General features: G+C 52.9%; 8 protein-coding genes across 8 annotated transcripts; 4 read left to right on the top strand and 4 right to left on the bottom strand.

Moving 5' to 3' along the window:
* The first annotated feature begins 660 nt into the window (after positions 1-660).
* On the top strand, positions 661-2,168 carry BO66DRAFT_393039 (uncharacterized protein). Its single transcript, XM_025647661.1, has one exon. The coding sequence runs from the start codon at positions 950-952 to the stop codon at positions 1,742-1,744; it is 795 nt and encodes a 264-aa protein (XP_025502529.1). The 5' UTR covers positions 661-949; the 3' UTR covers positions 1,745-2,168.
* Positions 2,169-2,299: 131 nt separating this feature from the next.
* On the bottom strand, positions 2,300-2,948 carry BO66DRAFT_440022 (uncharacterized protein; the record flags this gene model as incomplete). The annotated part of the gene is made up of 2 exons (XM_025651210.1): positions 2,300-2,569; positions 2,760-2,948. 2 exons carry the CDS (start codon positions 2,946-2,948, stop codon positions 2,300-2,302), a joined length of 459 nt encoding a protein of 152 aa, XP_025502530.1.
* Positions 2,949-3,426: 478 nt separating this feature from the next.
* BO66DRAFT_393041 (Hsp70 family protein) lies at positions 3,427-6,969 on the bottom strand. The gene is made up of 3 exons (XM_025647662.1): positions 6,889-6,969; positions 6,672-6,819; positions 3,427-6,613 (listed from the first exon to the last, which is right to left on the bottom strand). The coding sequence occupies exon 3, from the start codon at positions 6,597-6,599 to the stop codon at positions 3,621-3,623; it is 2,979 nt and encodes a 992-aa protein (XP_025502531.1). The 5' UTR covers positions 6,600-6,613; positions 6,672-6,819; positions 6,889-6,969; the 3' UTR covers positions 3,427-3,620.
* Positions 6,970-7,205: 236 nt separating this feature from the next.
* Positions 7,206-9,179, bottom strand: BO66DRAFT_352817 (misato family protein). Its single transcript, XM_025644787.1, has 5 exons — positions 8,940-9,179; positions 8,671-8,873; positions 8,172-8,610; positions 7,577-8,115; positions 7,206-7,519 (listed from the first exon to the last, which is right to left on the bottom strand). The coding sequence occupies exons 1-5, from the start codon at positions 9,009-9,011 to the stop codon at positions 7,258-7,260; spliced, it is 1,515 nt and encodes a 504-aa protein (XP_025502532.1). The 5' UTR covers positions 9,012-9,179; the 3' UTR covers positions 7,206-7,257.
* A 197-nt stretch (positions 9,180-9,376) lies between these two features.
* BO66DRAFT_393043 (uncharacterized protein) lies at positions 9,377-11,884 on the top strand. The gene has a single exon (XM_025647663.1). It carries the CDS (start codon positions 9,542-9,544, stop codon positions 11,492-11,494), a length of 1,953 nt encoding a protein of 650 aa, XP_025502533.1. The 5' UTR covers positions 9,377-9,541; the 3' UTR covers positions 11,495-11,884.
* Positions 11,885-12,070: 186 nt separating this feature from the next.
* Positions 12,071-14,567, bottom strand: BO66DRAFT_393044 (uncharacterized protein). Its single transcript, XM_025647664.1, has 6 exons — positions 14,306-14,567; positions 14,196-14,230; positions 14,064-14,133; positions 13,831-13,998; positions 13,402-13,760; positions 12,071-13,351 (listed from the first exon to the last, which is right to left on the bottom strand). The coding sequence occupies exons 1-6, from the start codon at positions 14,419-14,421 to the stop codon at positions 12,210-12,212; spliced, it is 1,890 nt and encodes a 629-aa protein (XP_025502534.1). The 5' UTR covers positions 14,422-14,567; the 3' UTR covers positions 12,071-12,209.
* A 382-nt stretch (positions 14,568-14,949) lies between these two features.
* BO66DRAFT_393045 (EXPERA domain-containing protein) lies at positions 14,950-16,322 on the top strand. The gene is made up of 4 exons (XM_025647665.1): positions 14,950-15,265; positions 15,357-15,520; positions 15,610-15,844; positions 15,906-16,322. Exons 1-4 carry the CDS (start codon positions 15,058-15,060, stop codon positions 15,986-15,988), a joined length of 690 nt encoding a protein of 229 aa, XP_025502535.1. The 5' UTR covers positions 14,950-15,057; the 3' UTR covers positions 15,989-16,322.
* A 1,526-nt stretch (positions 16,323-17,848) lies between these two features.
* BO66DRAFT_412717 (uncharacterized protein) lies at positions 17,849-22,936 on the top strand (the record flags this gene model as incomplete). The annotated part of the gene is made up of 1 exon (XM_025649368.1): positions 17,849-22,936. One exon carries the CDS (start codon positions 17,849-17,851, stop codon positions 22,934-22,936), a length of 5,088 nt encoding a protein of 1,695 aa, XP_025502536.1.
* Positions 22,937-23,278: the final 342 nt, after the last annotated feature.

The following is a 23,278-nucleotide window of genomic DNA, read 5'->3' on the forward strand; positions in this document are numbered from 1 at the left end:
TTGTTACGATCTGAGGCCCCGGCCAGTGAAGAAAACGTCTCTTGCGAATGATGCTCAGCTTCGGCTGATACCTTGCTGTATTTGAATAGGTCCACCGTGCCCCTCAGACTGCATCACATGCAGGTTTGTTCATCATCGAAGCAAGTTATCTCCTTGTTACGACGTGGTGAAGTTCCTTGGATGTTCAGCCGAGAAGAGGAGGAGAGAGGGAGGTGGAAGGACCTTTGCTTTATAGTAACTCCAATGCTTGATGGTGACTTAAGGAGTCGGTTGTTCCGCGGAATCCTATTCCGATGCAAGTTCATGATAAATAATGACATCGAAACCAGAGCGTTTTCGATTTGCGCAGCATCATGTAGGTGGCAAGTTGAGAAGAAGAAGAAGCTCTACCAAGGGTGAGTGACAGGAAATATAGTAGATAGCATCATTGTTGTGACTATGTTACATAACTTAGGACTGTACTGTACGGAGTACATACGAGCAGTAGTATACCAGATCAGACTAGTCCCAGAAGGGATAGATCAAGGATGACACGTGGCACGTGACAGACGACACGTGCCAGACTCCGGCGCAGCGCGTCGGAAGCGCGTCGCGGGATGCGACCCAAAGAAGAACCCCAGCCTCCAATTCACTTCTTCTCCCTTCGCCGCCGTCTTCATCATTCTTCCTGTTCTTCATCTCATGTTCATACTCTCCTTATTCTTCTCAATTAACCCCCCTCCCGCTACAACAACTGGACAACTACCCCGTAGTAGGCCTCACTTTTTTTTTTTACTCCCTCTTACCCTCCAATCGGAACCCCCTCCATCAAATTATATCTAAGCAATTACATCAACAAAACTCAGCCCGCCCAAACTACCCCACACCCCACCATCCCTAGGGGCCCTCTCCCCTCTCTATCACAAACCACCTTCGCACCCACCAAACACACGAAAAGTCCAAGCCCAACATGCCACCGTCGGCCTCGATCTACCGCACTCTTAGTGCAGCCACAACAACCGACCCCAACTCCAAACGCCGCCGCTTCCAACCCCCTATCACCACCTTCTTCACCACAGCCACCGACCCAACCGCCCACCCCTCGCAAACCGCCCACCACACCCACAACCACTACTCCACCTCCACCTGCTCCCCGACCCCGACCCTCGCCCCGAAGGTCCAGGCCTCCCTCCTCTCCGTCGGCATGCGTGTCCGCAAGTCCATCGCCGAGGGCTACAAGACCCACCACCAGTCGAGCAAAGCCCTCCTCTCCGGGCCCCCGCCATCTTACCACCATGACCAAGACCAGTCCGGTTCTCTGATCACCACCGACGAAGGCGACGCATTCTCCCTGCCCGCCAGCTCGCAGGAGTCCACTGACTCCGCCTCCTCCCTCCCGTTCACGGGTACGAAGCGCGGCTTGGGGGACCTCGATCACTACCGCGCCGACAGTAACGAGAGTGACAGTGAGACGGATGATTTCCCCGGCGCTGAGATGTGGGGTCAGCGGATCTCTCGAGCCGAGCCTGCTGCTGCGGTCATTGGGAGGACGATTCTCGCGCCGCGGAGTAAGAACAACAACCTCCGGAGGCGGTTTGTGGTCACCGGACGGGGGGGTGCTTGCACCGTTGCTACTACGATGGACGTGGAACTTGGGACGGACTTCGAGGAACCGGCTTTTTTGAGGAGTCGGGAGGAGGTGGAGGGGTATGAGCTTGATGGGTCTCCGAGGGCGTGCCGCGAGGTGGAGATGGGGGATGTTTGATTTTTCGCCATTTGGCCTCCAATACCTGCCTTGGGACGTTCGGGGGTGGGAAGAAGGGTTGAATCATGATGTTGTGCTTTGTTTGGGGTTGTCTCTGTGTTGTTGTTTTTTAGCCAGCGTTGCCATTGTCTGTACTTTACCCCTCTTTTTACCCAGTTCTCTTGTCGAGGGGCGTTTACTGGCTGGTTCCGGTGATCCAGTGATACTCAGGGTTATGATGATATGCTGGAAAGGATTCAGCAGGGGGTTTGCTATGATTGGTCTAGGCTATGCTTCTATGATCTGGGAAGGACTTTTGGGTGACGGATTTCTTGTGCTGTACATATTCTTACCCCCCTTCACCTTATCTTTACGAGTATCAATGCGAGGGAGAGCCAATCGCATGTATGGACAGTGTACTCCGTACATGGACTTGCGATTCCCAAGCAACAAGAAATAAACTGAATTGAAATGAAATACAAGACAAACAACGCTCCAACCAACCCCCAGGACTCCCTCATCCCCACCAACCAAAAAGCCATTATACACACAGTAGTACATGTAGTTGCACCATCATCAACCTCGCTTCTTGATCTTCGTGATAACCAAACAGGTGAGCCCCGGAAACAGATCTACCGCGCCATCGAAACACACATACGAGCCCGGCACCAACCTGACCACCTGCCCGGGGTCCTTGGCGAGCTTCATCTCCGCATCCCGCGGCACCAGCCGGGGCTCGGTGCCCGCGACCACCCCGATGGGAACGATGTATAGCGGGCCCGTGGAATTCTTGATCGTGTTCCGCGCCAGGATCTTCCACGCCATGTAGCTGAGTTGCATTTTCTCCTTCCCGCACCATCAAGAGAAGAGAGTTCTGGATTTTAGTAAATTGGGAGCCCTGCCGTTTTGGGGGGGGGGGGGATGTTTTTGCGCCGCAAGGGGGCTTTTTTTTTATGATGCAAACCCTTGCGGACAAGCAATAGAATAACAATGGGGACAAAAAGAAAGGGGAAAAAAATAAGAGGAGGAAGCTTACCTCTAGCTCTAAGTGCTTTAATAAAGGCGCCGCGTGTTGGTCCATGAAGTGGTTCGCGAACATAATGTTCTTATTCTTTTCGACTTTGGCCACCGGGGCGGTCTCGATTACCCCCTGTAAATGATGCAGGGCGGTCTCGGCTTCCGGGTTTATTTGGTGGGTGTGAATGGCTGTATGCTGCAATGCCATCGTGTTCTGAAGGGAGTGTATTGATGGGGAGACACTGGGGTGTCATGGATTGGTCTAATAGAATGCTGAAGAAGTGGTGGTGCTTTTGTTAGATAAGTATATATAGAGAAGCTCCTCTCGTCTGTAGTCCCGAGGTTAATTCGGCTGCTGTTGCGCCTATAACAGCTTCAGGGTCACAGATTCACGTATTTGATGATACTCTGAGCCCCGAATCTCTTCTTCTCGTTCTCTCTCTCTCTTGACTATGCGGGGGAATTCTGAGTAGGAAATTAGGTGGGGTTCCAGGTTGCGGGGGCCCCCAAGGTTGCGTGAATACGGGCAGGGCGGATAATGGCGGAAGATAGATGATCCAGCCTGGAGTGAGTGAGTGCACTGCAGAAGGGCAGACACCAGCAGTGACACCAGCGGTGACACCAGCAGTGAAAAATACAGCAACTATAAGAGTGGAAGAAGGTGGCCTGCGTAGAGTATGAAAACCCTCTTATTGAGCCACTATGAAAGCACACTCTATGACTCAAGCATGCACTTATCCAGCATAGCATGATACAGGGGTAAAAAGCTGGAAGAATCTAGGGAAAGAAAAGTTACAAAAAGTCAACGCTCAACCTTAACTCCCTACCATTTTCTCCATCCATACTTCCCGAACAATGTAGCACCACACCGGACAGAGGATTACAACTCGTCCTTGACATTGCTCTTCTTGGACTCAGCAGATGTCGTCGTCGCCGTCGTGGACTCTTGTTCCTTCTTGGTACTGCTCTTGCCCTTTTTGCCGTTGCTGCTCTTCTTGGGCTGCTCACTCTTGCCCGACTTGGCTGCTGCCGCTCCCATCTTCTCGTAGATGCGGTTCATGGCGCGCTCCAATTCACGAAGACGGGTATCAAGCTCGGCAACGGTGAAGGCCGGATCATCCGTGACAGTAAGCTTCTCCTGGATGGTCATTTGAGTCTCGAACCAAGTGTTCGTAGACTCATAGGTCTTGGACAAGCTGGCCAGATCATAGGGCTGGAAGATAGAGTACTTCGGTCCACTGGGCTTAGCGGTGGTGGTGGGAGCGGAAGAGGTGCTGCTGCTGGAGGAGGTATCGTAGGGGTCCTCATCGAGATCCACAGGCTGGGCGGGAGCCTCGCTTGCCGATGGCGACGAGCTCGATCCTGTGGGTTCACTAGCGACGACGCTCGACGAGTGAAGGTCTTCATCTTGTTGAATCTGCTTCTCCATTAGGTCCATCACGGTCTTGGCGTTCTTCAGAACATCCTGGAAAAGCTCAATACGAGCTGGGCGGTCGGCGCTCTCCTTCTTGCGCTTGAGAGCAGGGTTGACGATGTCTTTCAGAGACTTAAGTCTCTCCTTGAAATCCGAAGTTTTGGCGTCAGCGCCCTCGCCGTCCAGCCAGTCGCTGGCGGCAGCGGCCTTCTCTTTCAAAGTAATCAATTGCTCAGGAGTCAACATCTTGACGAAGTCCTCATCCTCTATGAGATCACGGCTGCGGTAAATAAAGGACTCCAGCTCGTTCAAGGCCTCTTCACGGAGGAAGCGCTCGCGATCCGAAGCGTCGAATGCGGCCAAACGGGCCTTGATACGAGCAAGCTCAGCCGTAGACGGTGCAGAAAGCCCCAGAGGAGTGGTGGTGAAGCTGACAGGGATAGTCTCGAGCTTGGTCTGAGGAGAGCTCTTCTTCGTTTCCTTGGCAGTCGTGGTGGAAGTGGATGCGTCCGAAGAGGTGGTCGAAGCTTGTTCATCTGGTTCCAGTGTAATGGACTCGCTGGCTTCACCCTCTTCACCCAGAGGAGCCTGTTCATCCTTCTTGCCTAAACCGAAAAATCCCTTGACATCCTCAACGACACTTCCCTTCTTGGCTCCTTCAACTTCGCAGCTGACGGATCCACCCACAACTTCGGGAAGCCCGTCAACAGGGCTGAGGCGGATGGCGAACTTGGTGGTGATGTTGGCAGCCGAGCAGCCAAAGTCTTCCTTCAACTTGGAAACAGAAGCAGTGAGGTTCTGCGTCTTCACGCCTAGAACAGGAGTCTCAGCAACGCTCTCGGCGAGGGGAACTTGCTGGTAAAAGCTGAAATCAAAATCATCCAGGTTCTTTACGGTGACCTGCTTCTCGGGTCCAATTTGAGAGGTGGGTGTGAAAAGCTTCTGTTGTCTCTCCTTGGATTCGGAAGTCCACTTCAAAACAACACTGTAAGCCGCGGCATCGTTAGCACGGATATCCTTGACACGGAAGCTTGGACTGAGAGCTGCCCCCTTGAATGCAGCTCCGAACACGGCGGCTTCATCAGCATTGACGCTGGTGCGAATCTTGCTAGCTGATCCACAGACACTCTCAAGCTCCTTCTGCACAAATGGCGTGCGAATTGAACCCCCGTGAAGAATGACAGATTCGATGTCAGTCATCTGCAAACCGGCAAGCTCCAAAGCCTGCTCGAGAGGCTTTCCAACGCGGGCAATGTGATGCGCGGCAAGCTCCTCAAATCTAGACCGGGTGAGGCGATACTTGAAGTTAACCTCTTCCTCGTACAGGCTCTCAAACGAAGCCCCAGTCTCAGTGTTGGCACTGAGAACCTGACGAACCTTCTCAGCATCCTTCCAGAGTCTCGCCATAGTCTTGCCGTGAGCCTTAATATCAGCCGGTGTGACCCGGCCTTTCAGCTTCTTCTCCTCAACCAGATCGGCGACCATATCCTCGACAATCAGGTCGTTGAGAGAGTCTCCGCCAAGTGTCTTGTCCCAGCTGGTACCCAGGACGTGAACTTCCTGGACGGTCTTGTTGAAACGGCCGATGTCCTTGACCGCGCGGCTCTGGAAGCGAACGACACTGGCCGTGGTAGAGCCAGCGCCCATGTCATAGATAATGTGATACTCGGGCTTCTCTCCGTCCGACACGCTGGGGAAAGTGCGGCTGGTTGCGTAGTTCAAAGCGACAGCAAGGCCGTCACTAATGAACGCTTCGACATTCAAACCTGCCAACTCCGCCGCCAAGCGGAGACTTCTCTTCTCCGCCGCGGTATAGAAGGAGGGGTAGGTGATCACCGCATCCTGAATGTTGGATCCTTTTCCAGCCAGGGTATCGGCATTGGCCTTGATTTGCTTCAACTGCATGGCAAGAACCTCTTCGACGAGAAAAGCGTCCTTCTTCTCTGCCTCGCCAAGTCGGTTGCTCCGAAGTCCAACAGTGTCACGATCGCCAGGGGCCTTTTCAAGTCGCAACGCAGGGTACCGGTTGTGATATGTCTTGATCGTTTCGTCATCGATATCGAAGGGGAGTCCGAGCAGGGTCTTGAGATTGGCGTATACATCGTCGGGATACCGGGCGGCTAAGGCCAGGGCATCGCCGCCGTAGAATCTCTCAGGAAACAGGGCATCGCTTTCGCGGGTAGGTTTGAACGCAACGGCGGCTGATTCCTTGCGCTTCGAATCCTTGGTGAGAACAATTTCAAGAGGAATTCCCGGTTTGACCAGGGCGGCTTTGAAATATTCTGTGCCGACATCAAGACCGAGAACGGCGGATCCCGCAGCAGCAGCGGGGGCAGGGAAGCTCAAAAAGAGCAGTAGAAAAGGAACGATCAAGAAGGATAGGACGGGAGAGGATGTAAGAGACTTCCGGGAGCCATATGTGCGTTGACGGCTTCTGGAAGCCATGGTCTATGCGTTTACTAAGAAAGCAGGTCAGCACCCGTCCCAATCAGCAGATTGCGCCTCAGGGTCGCATACCTCCGAGAGACGCTTTAATACAACGCTTGACATCTATTGAGCTCTAGCTCTGTACCCAGATGCAATCTGGTTGATATGGTCGTCGCAGGCGAGTGACAGTCTAACTATCGGTACAGTAACATGAAATTAGCAAGTTAGTGGTAGTGAACTATGACGGCAGAAGAGGTTAGCGAAAGGCGAAAGCAACCTATGGAAAGAGAGGGGAGAAGAGAGGTACCTAAGACACTTTTTATCTCCGCAGAGCCATCTAGACGACAACGAAGCTCTAGTATACTGGCCACCTGGCAGTAAGAATATGGTGAACAAGGACAGAGTAGTAAAAGAAAGATGCCAGTCGAATGTTCGATGAATTGATTGGAGAGGCCACGTTTGGCCGACCGAATGATGCAAACACATCACACCGCCCGCTTTGTTTGCACTGCGGATCCACACCAATTCCAGGGTCTATCTACGGGTCCACGGTGTTTCTACTAGGTACTCTGTAGACTACATATTACTAGATCGAATGCCATGCACCATGCAGTACGGAGTTTTATGAACACATGGAGATATGTTTTTCATGTCTCGTACTTGCTGCTCCATACGTCTAATCGTCATCAAAGTCGGAGTCGCTCATCCAACCAGTCTCATACGACTCTCTAATCTCGCCCAACCCGTTGACTAGTGCCTCCCTCTCATCCACTTGTGCGACTCGCCCGGCGAGCGTCTCTAGCACCTTAAGCTTCTCGGCCGTTCGGGAGGAAGCTGTCAACGCTGCAAGCACTTGGACCTTCTCCTTTGCCTGGGGAGGAGTGAACATGTTGTGAGGGAAGCTATCCAGGATGGGGAACGCCAGCGGCGCATGAAATCTATCGATATGATCAGTATTTGGAGCCCTGAACAGGTTATGAGCTCCTTGTCCTCACCTCTGGAACATGGGCTCGGAATTGTAGAGTCGTTGCCTGCGCACGGTACCCAGGTCCTCACTAGGGGACTGGCCTTTCCGCTCGGTGGTTATGCCACGCGACACTTGAAGTTGATTGAAGATATGAGCGGTGTCGCTGTCCAGGCCGTTGTATGTGAAGTCCAGTTCGAATTTGGTCTGGGGCTTTGGGCCTTCCGTGTTCTCTTCTTGATCGGCGTGCGTCTTAGGACCTTGCGTGGAGTGCTCGGCAACCTCGTCATCTGGCACAATCGTAGACTGAAGCTCGAATATCTTGTGGACGCCATCGTCCCCTGCCAATGAGGCCTCAAAGTCGTGATACGGGCGAAGACGGGTGGGAAGTGTCACAGTTTCCAAAGCGGAACTGATTAGTGCTGAAGTGTACCACTCGGAGTGAGGGTCGACATGAATCGTTGACGGTAGCCGGCTAGGCGGGTCGACGATAGGCGTATATAGAGAAGCTTGAGGAGAAATAGCGTAGATGGACCGGGACTTATTCAGATCACGCTTGTATTGGGTTTGCTGCCGGAGTCAGCGAGGATGGTGCAGGCCAGTCAACAGGAGGCAACAAGACTCACCCGGTCAACCTTGCGGCCATTCTCTACAGCCCACACCCAGACTGCCTTCTTGCCATACTCATCCCGAATTCTGTCGACATACTGGGCAGCGAAGCCACCCCATGCATCATCTGAGCCTGTGAAAAGCTGGATTGCGCGCATTTGGTCGCACTCTTCGGCAAAGGGCCTCAGGTCCCGATCTAACAAATCATGCTCCTTGTCGAGATCGTTAAAGAGTTCCTCCCCTACACCCCAGTCCTCAAATGGCATGATCTTGGAGTTCAGCTCGTACTCATTCAGCTGAACAATTGATCGCGGGTGGTAGAAGAGACGATTATAGTCTGACCAGTATCGAACTGTCTCAGAAGATAGCGGGGGAGCGGGGAGCCCTGCATCCAGGTTCTTCTGGTAATTACTCTGAAGGATGGGGGTCTGTTGCTGTAGGACCTCTTTTCCGTCCCTGCACCATCACAGCGTTAAAAACCTCGAAACGGATTTTCCGGCGATGGTGCCCACTTACCACAGTCCTTGACCGGGATTCGCATCCTCTGGCAGCTGGTAGAGGGCATTGTATTTGCGCAGAGTGCCGAATCCCCCTTTCAAGTCATAGATAACAGTTCGAGGAGTGAAGGTCTCTGTACCATCTGCTGCGACACCAGGTCGAAAGTGAACATCATGATCTACGGGGGACTCTTCATCCTCATTGTATGTAAAGTAAGATTCCTAGCCGGCAATTTAGCTTGGATTCATGGATAAGGTAGGGTTCGATCAGGCACAGTCGAAGCATACTTGAAGATTCCAGAAGTGCGTAGCCAGATAATTTGCTCGTTGGCCGAGCTGCAGGGTGATAATTTCATGCATATTCAATCCGATTCGCACTACGTAAATGGGGAAATTGATCCGATCCCCGAATACGTCAGGAGCATACGCTCACGGGCACTGGAAACCTTCGACTGTCAAAATCAGGGCTGAAGGTGACAACGAGCCTAGACTTTACCCAATCTAATGACTGGGGCATTTAACCTCGTCGCATCACACAGCTTCAATGCGCAGCACAGACCGGCGCCCGCGGCGGCAATGAAGCCTTCCTTTTTGAGACTAGAGCCCCCGCTTGCCCAACTCGGCTAAAGTAAGTCGTCCTGGGCAACGGTCAGGTGATCACGCGGCGGGCAACAAACAAGCGGGAAAAGAGTGGGTGCGTCACCGATAGGAGGAGATCAGTGGGTTCATTTTCAAATCTAGTCTGTCTGACCGTCGACCCTCGACCCCGTGGTGTCATCCCATTCTCTCTCGGGCATGACTGTCATGTTCTGAATCGAAGACTGACTGCCTGTTCTCACTTTACTGACTACTACCCTCCTTCCCAATCACAACACACAGGCTTGTTCGTCATGGACTCTCCGTTTTCGAGCCCGACGAAGGCCCTGAACCCCCTATCGCCCGAACGCATAAATCAACAGTTCACCCCCAACTCTTCACTGACTTCCAACATCCTTAACCTCCGAGGATCACACTCTAGGGGTCTTTCCGATGTTCAATCCAAGGTCGCTTATCTCAACGGTCTCGCCTCTCGAGGCAACAGTCCCGCTCACGCTCATCAGCAACAGACTGCTAGCAACTCGGCAGCCTTGCAGCGCGCCATCTTAGGACGGGAAGAGGCGGAGTCTGCTCTGGCGCATGCCAACTCAGAACTTGCAGAAGCCCAGTCCCGCGAACGACGCATCAGTGAACGCCTGGAATCATTGCTCGAAGAACTTCAGACCTCTAAGGAACGCCAAGCTCACGAGAGGACAGTTTTTGAAAAGGAGATTCGAAAAGCCAGAAAGGAGGCTTTTCGCGCTGGCTCGGTGGTTGTCAAGGTACAGGAGGACTTGAAACATGCCAGGGCGGAGGCCAAAGTCCTCAAAGATGAAGTGCAGGCGGAGCGCCGAGCCAAAGAGCAGGCAAAACAGGAGGCATTCGAGCGCGCTTACGCCATCGCCGGGCTTACAGAGGAGGTGGAGGTTCTCAAAGAGCAGCTACGCGCTGCGGAGGCCAATATCAAGTCGCGAAGCCTGAAAGCCCATAGCTTCAAGCTTAGCCAAGAGGGCGCCGGACGAATGTCTTTAGCGGAAGGCGATCTCGCCCTACTGCTAACCCCTACGCCTCGGAGACCCAAACGATCGGCCGAAGATTCCGTCAACTCACCCATGGTCCATGCCACAAAACCGTCGTCTGCACACCAAACTCCTCCCAAGCGACAGAGACTATCAGACATCACTCCCCGACAAGAAGCCCAGGAATATGCCGTGTCAGAAGCGAAGCATGATAAGGTGGAAGAACTCGAACGAATTCTGAAGCGCGAGCGCCAGCTAAGAACAGATGCCGAAGATTTGATTGAGTTCCTCAAACTCGAGTGTCAATTCAAGCGCTGTTCTTGCCGGTTGACCGAGTCAGAGGAAATCGACCATGTGCATGAAGCGGGAACAGTCGAGGCAGTCGAACAGAAGGTGCACGAACACGGAATTGAGCAGCATGGAGATCACATTGGCGTCCCGAAAAATGACGAGGTGGACTCGCACACGCCCGTCGGCGAGCCTGCTGGTTTCGCTGCACAAGAGAATGTGGGAGAGACAGTTGACGAAGATGACGATTTAGAGGAGGCTCAGGAATTCGAGGAAGAGATTGTGGAGGATGCTGAAGATGACGACGATGACCCTACGGAGGAGCCTATTATCACTTTTTCGCCTGCCACGGGCACTTTCCACACGATCCCTTCGCCTGTCCGAGGATCTCCACGGAAGCAGCTCCCCGAGAATGCGCTAAATTCACCATTAGCAGAAGTGGAGAGCGAAGCTGAAGATCCAGCGATGACTGGTAGTCCTGTCTCAAAGCATGCTACCCACAGGCATGAGACGCCATATGATTCCATCATGGAAAGTGAGGCCTTTGTCCCAACCTCTACTCCTGGAACTCACCGGTCCTCAGTAGTTGTTGATGTTCCGTGGGACCCTGTGTTGCCCGTGATGCACGATGCCAGAAACTCTCAAGTGCACGAAGACCTCAGGAAAATTCCTCTACGAGACGACGACCAGTTATCGTCCAATCGCTTTGCTGATGTCCCAGGAACTCCCATAAGCCGGGAAGAAGCCCTGGCACAGATCCGAGCGCGTAGAGGCAGGACCAACACGATGAAGCGCTCCATCAGTGCTGGTGAAAGTGCCCTACGCTCCGGCGGGATGGGCGTCACACCCGTCCGATCCGCACGGCGAATCCCTGGTCTTCATCACACAGAAGCCAGAAGCGATGGCTCCATTCGGGATCGGCGCGACATAAGTGCTCCCATCCGCATGTCCTACCACTAACTACTATCTTATCTCATTCATGCGAGCTCAGACGCATTTCATCCTTTCTACCTCTTCCCCTACACATTTTCCTCAGACTCTAGCTTAATGACTCAACCCTCTCTCTTGATACCCGGTACTCCGAGTGGCATGGCGTTTTTTGGGGAGATTGAGCTTTCTATGTCCTTTTTGTGGTTTTGTTCGTTCTTGGCAATCATGGCACGTCTCAAAAGATCTTGATGAATATTCCCGGTGAAATTTGTTTTGTCTAGTCTCATGAAATCAACTTTTTTGCCTTTCCACCAAAGTCAGCACACGAACTCAGGTGTCTATGCTCTCACACTCTCTTCTCTCAGCTTCGTCTGTAACATTTCCTTTGTCTGGTATGCGGTCTACGTGTGAACATTTCTACTCTTGAATATATCTCCTGTTACTCCTCTTTCTGTTATCCCATGTGGGTACTGTCTATACTTGGAACATGCAGGTTAGACAGATACAAATGGTCCGGTCGATGCTTCTGGGATTGAGTCGCAAGTGGAAAGAACTTTTGTGAGTTAAAATAGCGCGTACACCCTGACGAGAGAGAAACTATGACTCTATCACAGTTGTTTACTACGAATATATACTATGTCTTCTTGTGCGTTCATCAGAGCTATCCGACGGAAAAAAGAAACAGACAGGAAGCAGGAAAAAGATGGCTAGGAGTATCACGGCAGTAAATACAGTACAAGCAAACCTATACGATGGAGATACCACAACATCTGATCCGGGCGCTCTCGACGTACGCCTTCCGACCCCACCAGAGCATGACGAGCTCCTCGACGAAGACCCGGTCGGCGGCGCTCCACACGTCCAGGCCCATTTCGGTCAGGTCTTCGGACGTAATCTTGACGGGCTTGGTGTCCTCCTGGGTGCTACCGCTGGCACTCCCCGAGGATTGCCGCGCAAGGAGTGGTCTGTGGAAGTCGTCTTCTTGGGTGGATTGGCGGCCAATGGCAAGAGAGGGGTCGGTGTCGTTTTCCGGCTCGTCGTCTTCGTACGGTTGTTCATCGTTGTCGGGAAGGAGGTCGTCATTGTCCTCGTCGTCCGGGAGGTTGCGACTGTCGTGGCGGGCGATCACGTCGGACAAGGTGACGAAGATTTGTGTGGTGAGGCGACGGAAGTATGCGACCAGAGCGATCTCCGCGGGCTGCTGCGCGGACTCGTGGGGCTGGATGCTTCGACGGCCGACGGAGCCTAAGGGAGGGCTGGGAAGAATTTCGACGCTAGCGAGGAGGCGCGTGTCTTGCTCTATCTGATGCTCTTCTTCCTCTTCTTCGGATAGACCATCGCGCTTTTCGCCCGCGGACGCCCACCAGATGAAGGAGGTATATGCCAGACGAGCCCAAGAGAGGGGCTCAACTATGGGACTGGAAGAGTAGGTGGATGCAGCATCGGAATCGTCGTCAGTGTCTGTTCGGGTATCCTCGTTCTGGGAAACGTGGCGGAGCCCCTTGCGGAGAGTATAATAACGTCGCGCATCCCGCTGAGTCGCCTTTAGAACGACTGAATGAGGTGTTCTACCTCTGGCGGGCTGGGTGTGGAAGATAGATACGGTGGGGAACACCTTCTCCGCCGCGTTTCTGGAATGCGGGGGCGGTAAGGTGACTAGAACATCGAAGAGTTCGGGCTTCACACTCAAGACGCTGTCCGTGCTGCAAGCGATCCAGGCTGAGTCACGGTCGTTATTCGGGGAAACGCCCACGAAGGAAGAAAGGTAAGGGATATCGTGTATGCCCACGTTGAATAGAGAGCGCGGTCGGGGAGGAGGGAGCCCATTCTGAGGAAGCAGGGGAAGGAGGGAATTAGGCAACGAGGCCAATAAAGACAGATCATATACTGGGGACAGCTGTTAGCAGCAACGCGAGTGGAGGAACGAATGAGCATACCATAACTGCAAGGAACATGGACTGGCGGCTCTGCCATGAAGAGAACCCGCTTGCGCAGCAGGGCTGCTCTGTAGAGGGGGAATATCAGGGGACCAAATGAATCTAGAAAATTAGGAAGGGAAGAAGCTGGGTGGAAGGGCGTCAGGGCCGGCCTGGGCGTTTCCAACATGATGGCATCACTAAATGCGCGACCCCGATGTATGCTGTCAGTTCGGTCTCCGTGGGCCCTCAGGCGGAAGCTGAGTGGAGATTCTAAAGGAGAATCGGGAGGCATGGCAGACAAGTCACTTTCTCGCGTCCGAAATTCCTCCCAGTACTCTGCAAGTGGCTGGATATTGGACATGTCTTGGGCATAGTTCCTACAGCGATCGCAAACGTCAGAGGTACATGGTACAATGCGACACCCGCAAGTGGGTCAAGATCACTCACTGTGCCAGTTCCTTGAGCTTCGGCGCATGTCTCCAGCTCTTGCCCAGCCTTCCTGAGCTCAAGGGCACAAGCACTCCAATGGCGAACATCATCGCGTTGCGCTCTGCCTCCTCCGCAGGCCAATTGACGAAAGCACTGATGCCAGCATATTGCTCATGGATGAAGTACCTGGAAGGAGCGAGCGTCCGTAAGCAAGCGGTCGACACACATCATCGATATGATCGCTAACTTACACCAAGTCCTCTGACACATTGTGTAAGCCGGAGGGAAGCGATTTATATTCCACGGCCCCTTCAATGTCAACTGGTCGATCGGGTAAGCTCGGGCGCTCCTCGGAAATGCTGTCGCTATTCGCTATCACTCACCCCCAGGGGTTGTTCGTTTCCAGGATATCACGTAACTCCATCAGAAATCAACTGTCAGTAGAAGCTCACTGCAAGGTGAGTATGCATCACAGAAGCCGGCGGGCACTCACCCAGCCTTGATGTCGAAACGAATGACGAAGAGTGCCGCAATGCCAGGCGGCGACTCGACCGCAACGGTGCGGGGCACATCGAGACCCAAGGGCTTCCTAAATGGACCAGGAGCCATTGCGGAATTGTATGTGGCAAGGGGAAGAAGAAGGAAAGAAGAGAGTGACAGTCTCCATGGGATGGTTAACCAGGAGGGCGACCGAGGTAGATGGCCGATTGAGGGGCAAAAGGAACATGGAAGAGCAGGTAGCCAGCTTGTCGCAGTTGGTAGGAGTCGGATCTACCGTCCAAGTAACTACTGTACGGAGCTGCAGTGGAAGTTGTGGCCTGAGGTTCAGGGCTCTAGCCAGAGTGGGCTAGCGGGTAATCCCGTGGCTGTCTAACCATACTAGGAGACATTATGGTCGATCTCGCAATCGAGGCTTAAAAGTAATCAAATATAAAAGAATAATACTCAGCAGAAGGTGCAGAAATAGGGCAGATGTCAAATTCCCAGATAGAAATCGATGCTAGGGAGGGGAAGAAGAAGAGGAAAGAAATTCACTCATATATGAGTACTAAGTTGGCGGTGTATCAATACATCGTGGAAAAGGAAATTGTAGGAGACCCCAGTATTAAATTTGAGATATGTTTTCCGCCTGAAATGCAACATCTCAATTCAATTGAATTTGTTTGGTTCTTTAGTGCCTACAATTCTAGAGAACCTCCCTAAGGGTTTTCGCACCTACTGCACACATTTGCAAATTTGATCAAGATGGAACTTCGGACTCCCTCTCATCCGTTCTATCCCGTCGACGCGCTCATTGAGGACTACGCGCCCAATGAGGCTCCGTTGCTCACTATCATGGCCACTGCCAGCCTAGGTGTGACAGCCTTGCTGGGTGCTACCTGGACGCTGACCGGCTTCAAACGACCGAAAATACAAACCCGAGACCGAATTGCCATTCTGTGGTTTGCGCTCTGTAAGACTCGCCTCAGATTTTATAGCAGCCGCCGCAGGGTAGAATCATCATCAAAGCTTCCGGTGCGCTAACATGTAAACGAAACCTCCAGCGGGATGTATCCATTGCTTCTTCGAAGGTTACTTCATGGTCCATCATGACCACATGGCATCCGCTCAAGACTTCTTTGGGCAGCTCTGGAAAGAATATGCCTTATCGGACTCGCGGTACATGACTTCCGACACACTTGTTCTTTGTATGGAGACCATCACCGTGGTAGGTCCCTCTTCCTCAATCCTTGATCAGGATAGCCTGCTCGTGCGCCGAATGGTGGCTGGGTGTGTATTCATTGACCGGGATAATAGATGGTCTGGGGCCCATTGTGCTTTTTAGTCGCATATCTGACCGCGACTCAACACTCTTTGCGCCATCCCTTTCAGATCATTGTCTGCATGAGCCACCTCTATGGCGACAGTCTCTACTATGCCACGAGCCTCTTCGATCATTACGTGCATGGGATTGCCTATTGTCGCCCGGAAGCCTTCTATTTCTGGGTCTATTACTTTTTCATGAACTTCATTTGGATCGTGGTTCCATCCTGTAAGTTGCCCTTGTGGATGGGTCCTTTTGGCCTGATAGATAGGCACTGACAAGGGGATAGATTACCTCTATCAGAGCATACGAGCGATATCAGCAGCCTTCGACGCCTTGAAAGAACGTTCGCAGCGACACAAAGAGCGATGATTCTAGGGGGACTGATGATGTCATCAAGATTCGGGCAGTTTTGCGACGAGGGGAAAATAAACACCGCGAGCCTCGCTAGCCCCAATTGCTGCCCGGGTGGTTCTAGGCTGGGCAAAACGAAGCACATCAGAAATTAATTTAGCGAGGCCCTTTCCCGCGTGGGATCAACATTCCGGCCGGGAATCAGACATGCCATCATTGCTCGGATTGAGGGGATCTCTCGGATCTCTCTCGATCTCGCCCACGTCGTTGTGACGGTTGACAGCACAGTTAGGACCGGGAAAACAAATTAGCACAAATTGCATGACAACGCAGAGAATAATAGCAATCAATAGTCAGAATGCAGTGATTTTATCCCTCTTGGCCCACTCTGACGCGTAGACCCCATAGTGGAGCGTCCCAGGCATCCTGATTCTTGCTTGTTCGCGGTCAAGAAAGATAGTTATAGCCTATTGCCTAGTTGGGGGTGTGGGGAGGAGCTTGGCCCTCCATCCTGGCTATCACTTTTGTAAGTACGGAGTAGACTGCCTCATGTGTTCGGTCGGGAGCACTCTTCATAAGGAAGAAAGCTCGTAGGATATACTTCGTGGCGTCCGTGCATGACGCTGAGACCGGGAGGGGAGGGGAGGGAGGGAGGGAGGGAGGGAGGGAAGAAGGTAAGACTGGGGCCAGGCGTGGGACAAAACCACTGTAGATATCATCAGCCAGCAGCAAGCCATGACCGCAACCTTGCAGCAGGAGAGTAAGCCAGACCCAGACCCTCACTCATCATTCCGTCCGTGGTATTAAAGGGTGATCAGTCCCGTCCTCGTGCGTGTGTACCTGATGGATGGCGAATGAACCACCGGTCGCAAAAAGCATAGTAGGGTACCTACTAACTACTAGGTACCTAGTAACTTAGCTTTCAGCACAACACACGTTTATCCAGCCTGACGAGAACTTTGGTTATATTCATGCATTGCCTTTCTTGTTGGTTGGCTCCAGCGACTGATTGGCTTGGATTGGGCGCCAGTGTGATCTGATGAAAGTGACTAGGTAACTATAGGTACTAGGTAAGTTAAGTTAAGTCATCTGAATGATCTGGATCATCTGAGTAGGTTGGTTGGCTACCTTATTCGTTTTGCGCTTCGGTTTCCCGGGCAGCCTGCGGTTTTCCAGCGGTTGCCAAAAAGATAGTCCCGGAGTATACACAGACTAACTACACAGACCGGACAGACAGGGCAACCAACCTACTGACAATACACTCACTCCACCAGTGGCTAGTAATTCTTTCCCCTCCGCTTTCCCTGCCCCCCCTCTCATTCTCCTCCTCTCACTTTGTCCGGTCGCCCTTCACTGAATGGGTGTCAGCTTTCATTGAGCAGTCATAGCGGGCAATTGCCTTGTGACCATCCTGACTCATCTCCAAAAACTCAAGCTAGCCAATTTATTGCATTCATTGCTGGTATCGTCGTGGTTATTGTCCGGCCGGTGAAGGACCGCCGCAACAGAGACCCGATCTGCTTTTGACCGCCTGTTTTCGCGCTCGCCTGCTTTTTCGTCTTCCCTGGTGGAATGTTCGCTTCTATTGCTTTCGATTCGAATTTCCTTCGACGATCCCTCCCATAATTTCTCGAACCATTTATTCCCTGCAAGTCCCTGTTGTTGTCCGCCAGGGTATGCATGAGCTAGCTGTTGTGCTGATCTTCACTTTGTGAGCTTTCCCCTTTCCCTCATAAACAAAACACTAAAGTGACGTCGGCGGGTTGCCGTGGCCCACGTTTTCACACCTTCTACTCAATGAGACCAACCACCGTACACAACTCCAATGGGGAGGCTACCACATGATATGCTGACATTTGACCGCGCCTGTAGACTTCCATGCCATCTCCTGTCAACCCGCAGCGCCCCTCCAATCGCGGGGGAGCCGCCAAATTGTCCCCCACGAAGACAAAGCCCCTCGATATCGGCCGGCCCTTGGGAATTTACGACACAAACTCTGTGCGAGAAAAGGTGCGCAAATGGCAGCAGCAAGGAGGCGGGGTTATAACTGCCAACGACGGTGTCTACTACGACGATGAGGAGGAGAATAACTCCGCCGCCGAATCCAAATCCAAACCGGCTCTTGATACTCCCCTCGGCAACTCCAATGGTTCAGTAGTATCTAGGATGCGAAGTCAAAGCACTCCGCGAAAGCGAGTCATCAGTGACGAGCACTGGAAGCTAAATCGGAAGCCCACGCAGGCCAAGACCTCGAAACTCCCAGCCCCCAAGCGCATCTCCCAGTACACAACAAATGATGCACTAAGGCCACCGCATAAAGCCGGGGGTGAGGAGGATGGGGTGTCGTCTCCTCCGCGAAGTCGCGAACGCGACCGCTCCACGGATCTTGCGACGAGGGAGCGGAGAAAGTCCCGCGCATCGCGGGATGTGGACACAATACCAGAAAATCGGGCGGAGGAAGAAATTGCCTCGTACAATGGATCCTCGAAATCGACATCGCGACCATCAACGGCGAAAGGCCATACTCGTGCGAAGTCAGAGCAGCCTCAAAGTTCGAAGTACAAGGATGCGCCGTTAGATGACGACTCAGAATGGGCGACGAGCGAGGCGGACTTCTCTGAATTGTCAAGACGCCGCGCACGAGGTCCTAATCCAACGTCGAAGGGTCCTCCCCCCAAAGGCCCTACGCTCGATGCCCTCAAAGGCCGTACAGCTGTAAAACCACCCAAAGGGGGAATACTCGGGCATATGATCGATGCATCGAAAGAAATATTCTCCAAACCTGAGCCACCCAAACCAGCACCAGTCCGGGGCGCGAAAATCCAAGCCTGGCTGTCCAATACCCCAGACCCCTTTAAGGAAGGAATGGACTCGGATGTGGAGATTCCAGCGCCTTTAAAGATGAGATCTGGTAACAACAAATCGAACGCAAAATCCGAACAAACGCACACTAGCGATGTGGAGCATTCCGTGGATAGCGACACTCCCCGCAAAGATGCGGCTTCACGGCGAAGCAAGAGAGACGGGGGTTCCCCGGCAAGCGACCGGGCCAAGCCGAAGCAGGAAACTGTCGTGAGCTCGGGATCACGAAGAGATGGTAGTTCCTCTTCGAAGAAGAAACAAGGTGAAAGCACAGGCAGTCGACAGTCATCCAGAGGCAAAGAGCTTCCTATCAGAGACCGCTCTCGTGATATGAGGGATGATGTGTCTGAGTCCGGAACTCAGCCGCTCTCTGAGGGCTCGGAAGTGTCTGGTAATAATGCGCCTGTACCTTTTGGGCGCACAAAACCATTCCCTGCCACCGGAGCACATCCTCTGTCTACCATCGCATCTGTGGAGTTAATGAGCAGAGGTGGCAATCCAACAGCGTCATCGGCTGCCGAAGCACACGATTCATCAGCCAAAGCAAAGGAAGACGATGAGGAACGGGACTCATTCGATCCAAACTCACTCCCTGTAGTTTCGTCCCAGCTCAAAAGACGACTCACTACCCATGATGATCTTATCTCAGTTTTATCCGCCCCTAATAGCAGGAGCCGGAGCCTCCGATCTGCGAGGAGCTTGAAGACGAAGAATCGCGTGGTATCAGAGACTATTCCAGACATACTCAAGGAGTTGTCTGCCGACGAAGCGAAGTACATGCGTGAGCTGAAGACTTTAGTCGGCGGTGTGATTCCTGTCCTCCTGACCTGCGTGCTTTCACGGTCTGATTCTGCTATTGCAGCTGGTCTCTTCCGCCCTTCAACGGACCCTAAAGACGAGGTCAATTTCAGCAAGCCCATTGTGGATATGGGGGTCGCCATCGAGCGTTTGAAGACATTGCACAAGCGGATTCCCGAAGAAAACGTCGACGCACTACTCAACTGGGCACAAGGGGCGCAAAGGGTCTATCGCGAGTATCTCAAGGCCTGGAGACTAGGATTCAAGGACGTTATAGTGAACCTTGCGCCCCTTGAGGAAGGAGAAGGTGGCGAAAACGCTGACACTAGGAGCCTGGACGAAGGCATGGCAAGAGACGAAAACGGAGACGTTGTGGACAGTGACGGCGAAAAAGTCGATGTTGCCTATCTTTTGAAACGACCACTTGTTCGCCTGAAATACCTTGCAAAGACATTCAAGGGGATTAAGACGCTGCAACCATCCCCCAAAGCAGAGGAAATTGCATCGGGTTATCAGACCCTGGTGACAGAAGCTCGTCGTCGTGCGAGGGAGGAAAGAGCAAGGCTTGAAGACGAATCGGCTGCCAGCATTGATGCAACTCGCGCGCGCGATCCTGCAACATTGGGTACTTTGACTGAGGTCACTGTGGACAGGTCTCGACGGGTTCGTGCCCGTGATTTCTTCAACCTATCCCTTTACCATTCCAGTGGACAAGTGATCGACTGCCGTGCAGAAATTCTCCTGAGAGATGCAACCGCACAAAACAGAGGAGAAGGTGATCTGCTAATTTGCGAGATTGATCATACGGATCGCTGGCTACTGTTTCCGCCCATAGCGCTGGGCTGCGTCTCTGCTCGGAACGGTGATACAAAGGGTGAGATTGTCGTCATGTTGCGAAGTGCTCCAGGGCAAGAGAAACCATGGCAGGAGCTCCTCATTCTCCAGATTGATGAGGAGGAAATCGGGAATGAATGGGTGCAGATGCTGGGTCTAGTCCCTGTTCCACCAGCCATCTGTCGTTCCCAGAGCTTTATTGACCGAGCCAAGCAGCGGAAACGAGCACAAACTATCTCATCCTCCACTGAAGCTTCCCAGGCACAGAGAGCTCCTCCAAGTCCTACGAATATCAATATACCGATCGGAGAAAAGGCCGACACCCGGGCCAAGCGTCGATCTCTGACCCCAAGAGATCAGTTCTCTGACCCGAGTACCGTTGGATCTTCTTGGGCGAACGACTCGTATGCATCCTTGCATACCGCAATCACGCGTGACTCAGATTATGCTATGGGAGATTCGCCTCGGCCTCAACCTATCCTTCATGCTAGGGAGCCGCGGAAGAGTTTCACCAGCGATGACAGACCCCACGGACTGAAACGCTCTAAGGCTAAGAGAATCTCGCGTTACGGTGAAAGTAGTCCAACTACTCCCATAGAACCAGCTCAGGACAAAGGTAAGGCCCGAGAAGTCGAAGAAGCAAAACGATTTGAAGAGAAGAAGCCCAAAGAACAAGATCGCCCTCAAAGGCCGCCCATGCCGGATAGAAGGCTGTCCTCCGTGCCATCAATGGACCTGCCTGTAATCCCCAAGCTCAGAAGAGGCAGTAGTCAGACATACATCTCCGAATCCTTAGCATCTACGTCAGATGACGAATACTCCGCGATTGAGTCTCTCTATCTTGCTGAGTCCCCGACAAGAAACAAGAGTGACTCTCGAGCGAATTCAGACTCGGACCAGGAGGAGCCTCCGGCACCGCCACCGCATTCTCGCTCACCAAGCTCGACTGGTTCAACTCTTTCCGACGTGCCAGTGCTAAGCCCAAGCAATGTACGCCTCAAGCGCCGCGGATCATCGCCCTTGAAACATGAATATGAGCCGTCCACTGCTTCAGATTCTTACTCAGATTCTGACACGTCAACTGTGCGGCGCTATGACATGCAGTCGGGGTCAGAATACTCGGCAACGGACAGCTCCGACGACGACACAGAAGATGAACTTGCGTCTTTGCCAGCCCGCCATCTTTCCAAGTCCCATGTGCAGGACTCTGTCATGACCTCTGCCAGCAGTTCCCTGTCATTGACGAATGCAGCATCTGAGGGCGGGTATAGGTCTGTTCCGTCGCAGCCCGCCAAATCATCTGCTGCTATCGCTGCCGTCTTCGCCTGGTCCGATAAGGGCTCCTGGGAAAGTATATTCCCCGATGAGTGCAAGGTCATCGTTAGCCCAGGTCTCATCGAGGCGTACAATATGAGCGACGCTCCCATGGGCATTGAAGATGAGGCCACATTCAAAAAGCTCCGCCCGCTTATTGCGCTTGAGCTTACCCCCCTTGTTCCTATCCGACGTGGTACAGCCATTGACATCAGCATCCGCTCTCCACCCACCAAACGATCCAAGATAAACTGGAGTAACAACATCATGTTCCGCTCACGGAATGCAGATGAATGCGAAGTTCTGTATGGACTAATCAACCACGCGCGCATCAACAATCCCACCTACATTGCCTTGCAGAATGCTAGAGGTCCGTATGCCGACCAACCTCTTCCAGAAGAGTCCTCCAGTCGGACCGGCGGACTTTTCGGTTGGCCTCGACGCAGGAGGAGTTATCGTGCAACCACCTCCCCACGATCGCAGGCCGACAATTCCGACAGCAGCGTGGGAACCGTGAGCAGTGCTTTTTCGGCCCTCAAGCGCTTTGGCGCTGGAAGCAAAATGTTTAACATCTCCCGTTCATCTCTGACATCTCGCAATGGTCAGAAAGAAGACAGCATCTACTCTGACTCGCTCGGCTCTAATGCATCCCCTTCATCGGGCATCGGCCGCATCGCCGCCGCCATCAAGGGCGTGGACGGAATCGGGCTGTCCAACGCCAAGATCCGGCTCTACATGCGTGAGACGCAGTCCAAATGGCGCGATATGGGTGCTGCCAGACTGACCATCATGCCTGCGCCTCCGGAGCCTCGCGATATCGGCAGAAGTGATTCGAACACTTTCTCGGAAGGCACGGACGGTAGTCCCCCTGGCTCCGGGGCCGCATCTCCCCGTCGAGCGACGGAACCCGAGAAGCGCATCCTCATCCGGGGCAAGACCCGCGGCGAGGTGCTCTTGGACGTTTGTCTGGGCGAGAGCTGCTTCGAGCGGGTCGCTCGGACCGGCATTGCTGTCTCCGTCTGGGAAGAGACCGAGGGCGGCGCCATGCCCAAAAAGGGCGGCGTCATGGTGGGATTTTCGCGAATCTACATGATCCAGATGAAGAGCGAAGCGGAAGCCGCGTACACATTTGGACTTGTTGGAAAGTCTAAGTATTAGATGGACCTTATACATCGCTGTCCGAGACCACCTACCCCTCTTTCTTTCTTTTCTTTCCCTCATCATATTGAACTACCTCAAGCCAGATATCTTTCTGTCTTTCTATCTTTCCATCCACCCATCCATCTATTTATCCAACTAGCTCTCCCCCTCAGTTTACGAACAACATGCCCTGAATTCTAGCGTTCTGTTATGTGTTCCCATATATTGCTGCATGTCCTGGCTCATCTTTCTTTGTGTCGCTGCTTTGCAAATTTCTGCGCATACCCCATTCTCATACCCATTTGCTTATGCCCCCCGTTTTGTGGAAGCTGTCCGTAAATAGCTTCTAGTATTCACTAT

Source organism: Aspergillus aculeatinus (assembly GCF_003184765.1).
Source record: "Aspergillus aculeatinus CBS 121060 unplaced genomic scaffold BO66scaffold_33, whole genome shotgun sequence".
Classification (NCBI taxonomy): Eukaryota; Fungi; Ascomycota; class Eurotiomycetes; order Eurotiales; family Aspergillaceae; genus Aspergillus; species Aspergillus aculeatinus.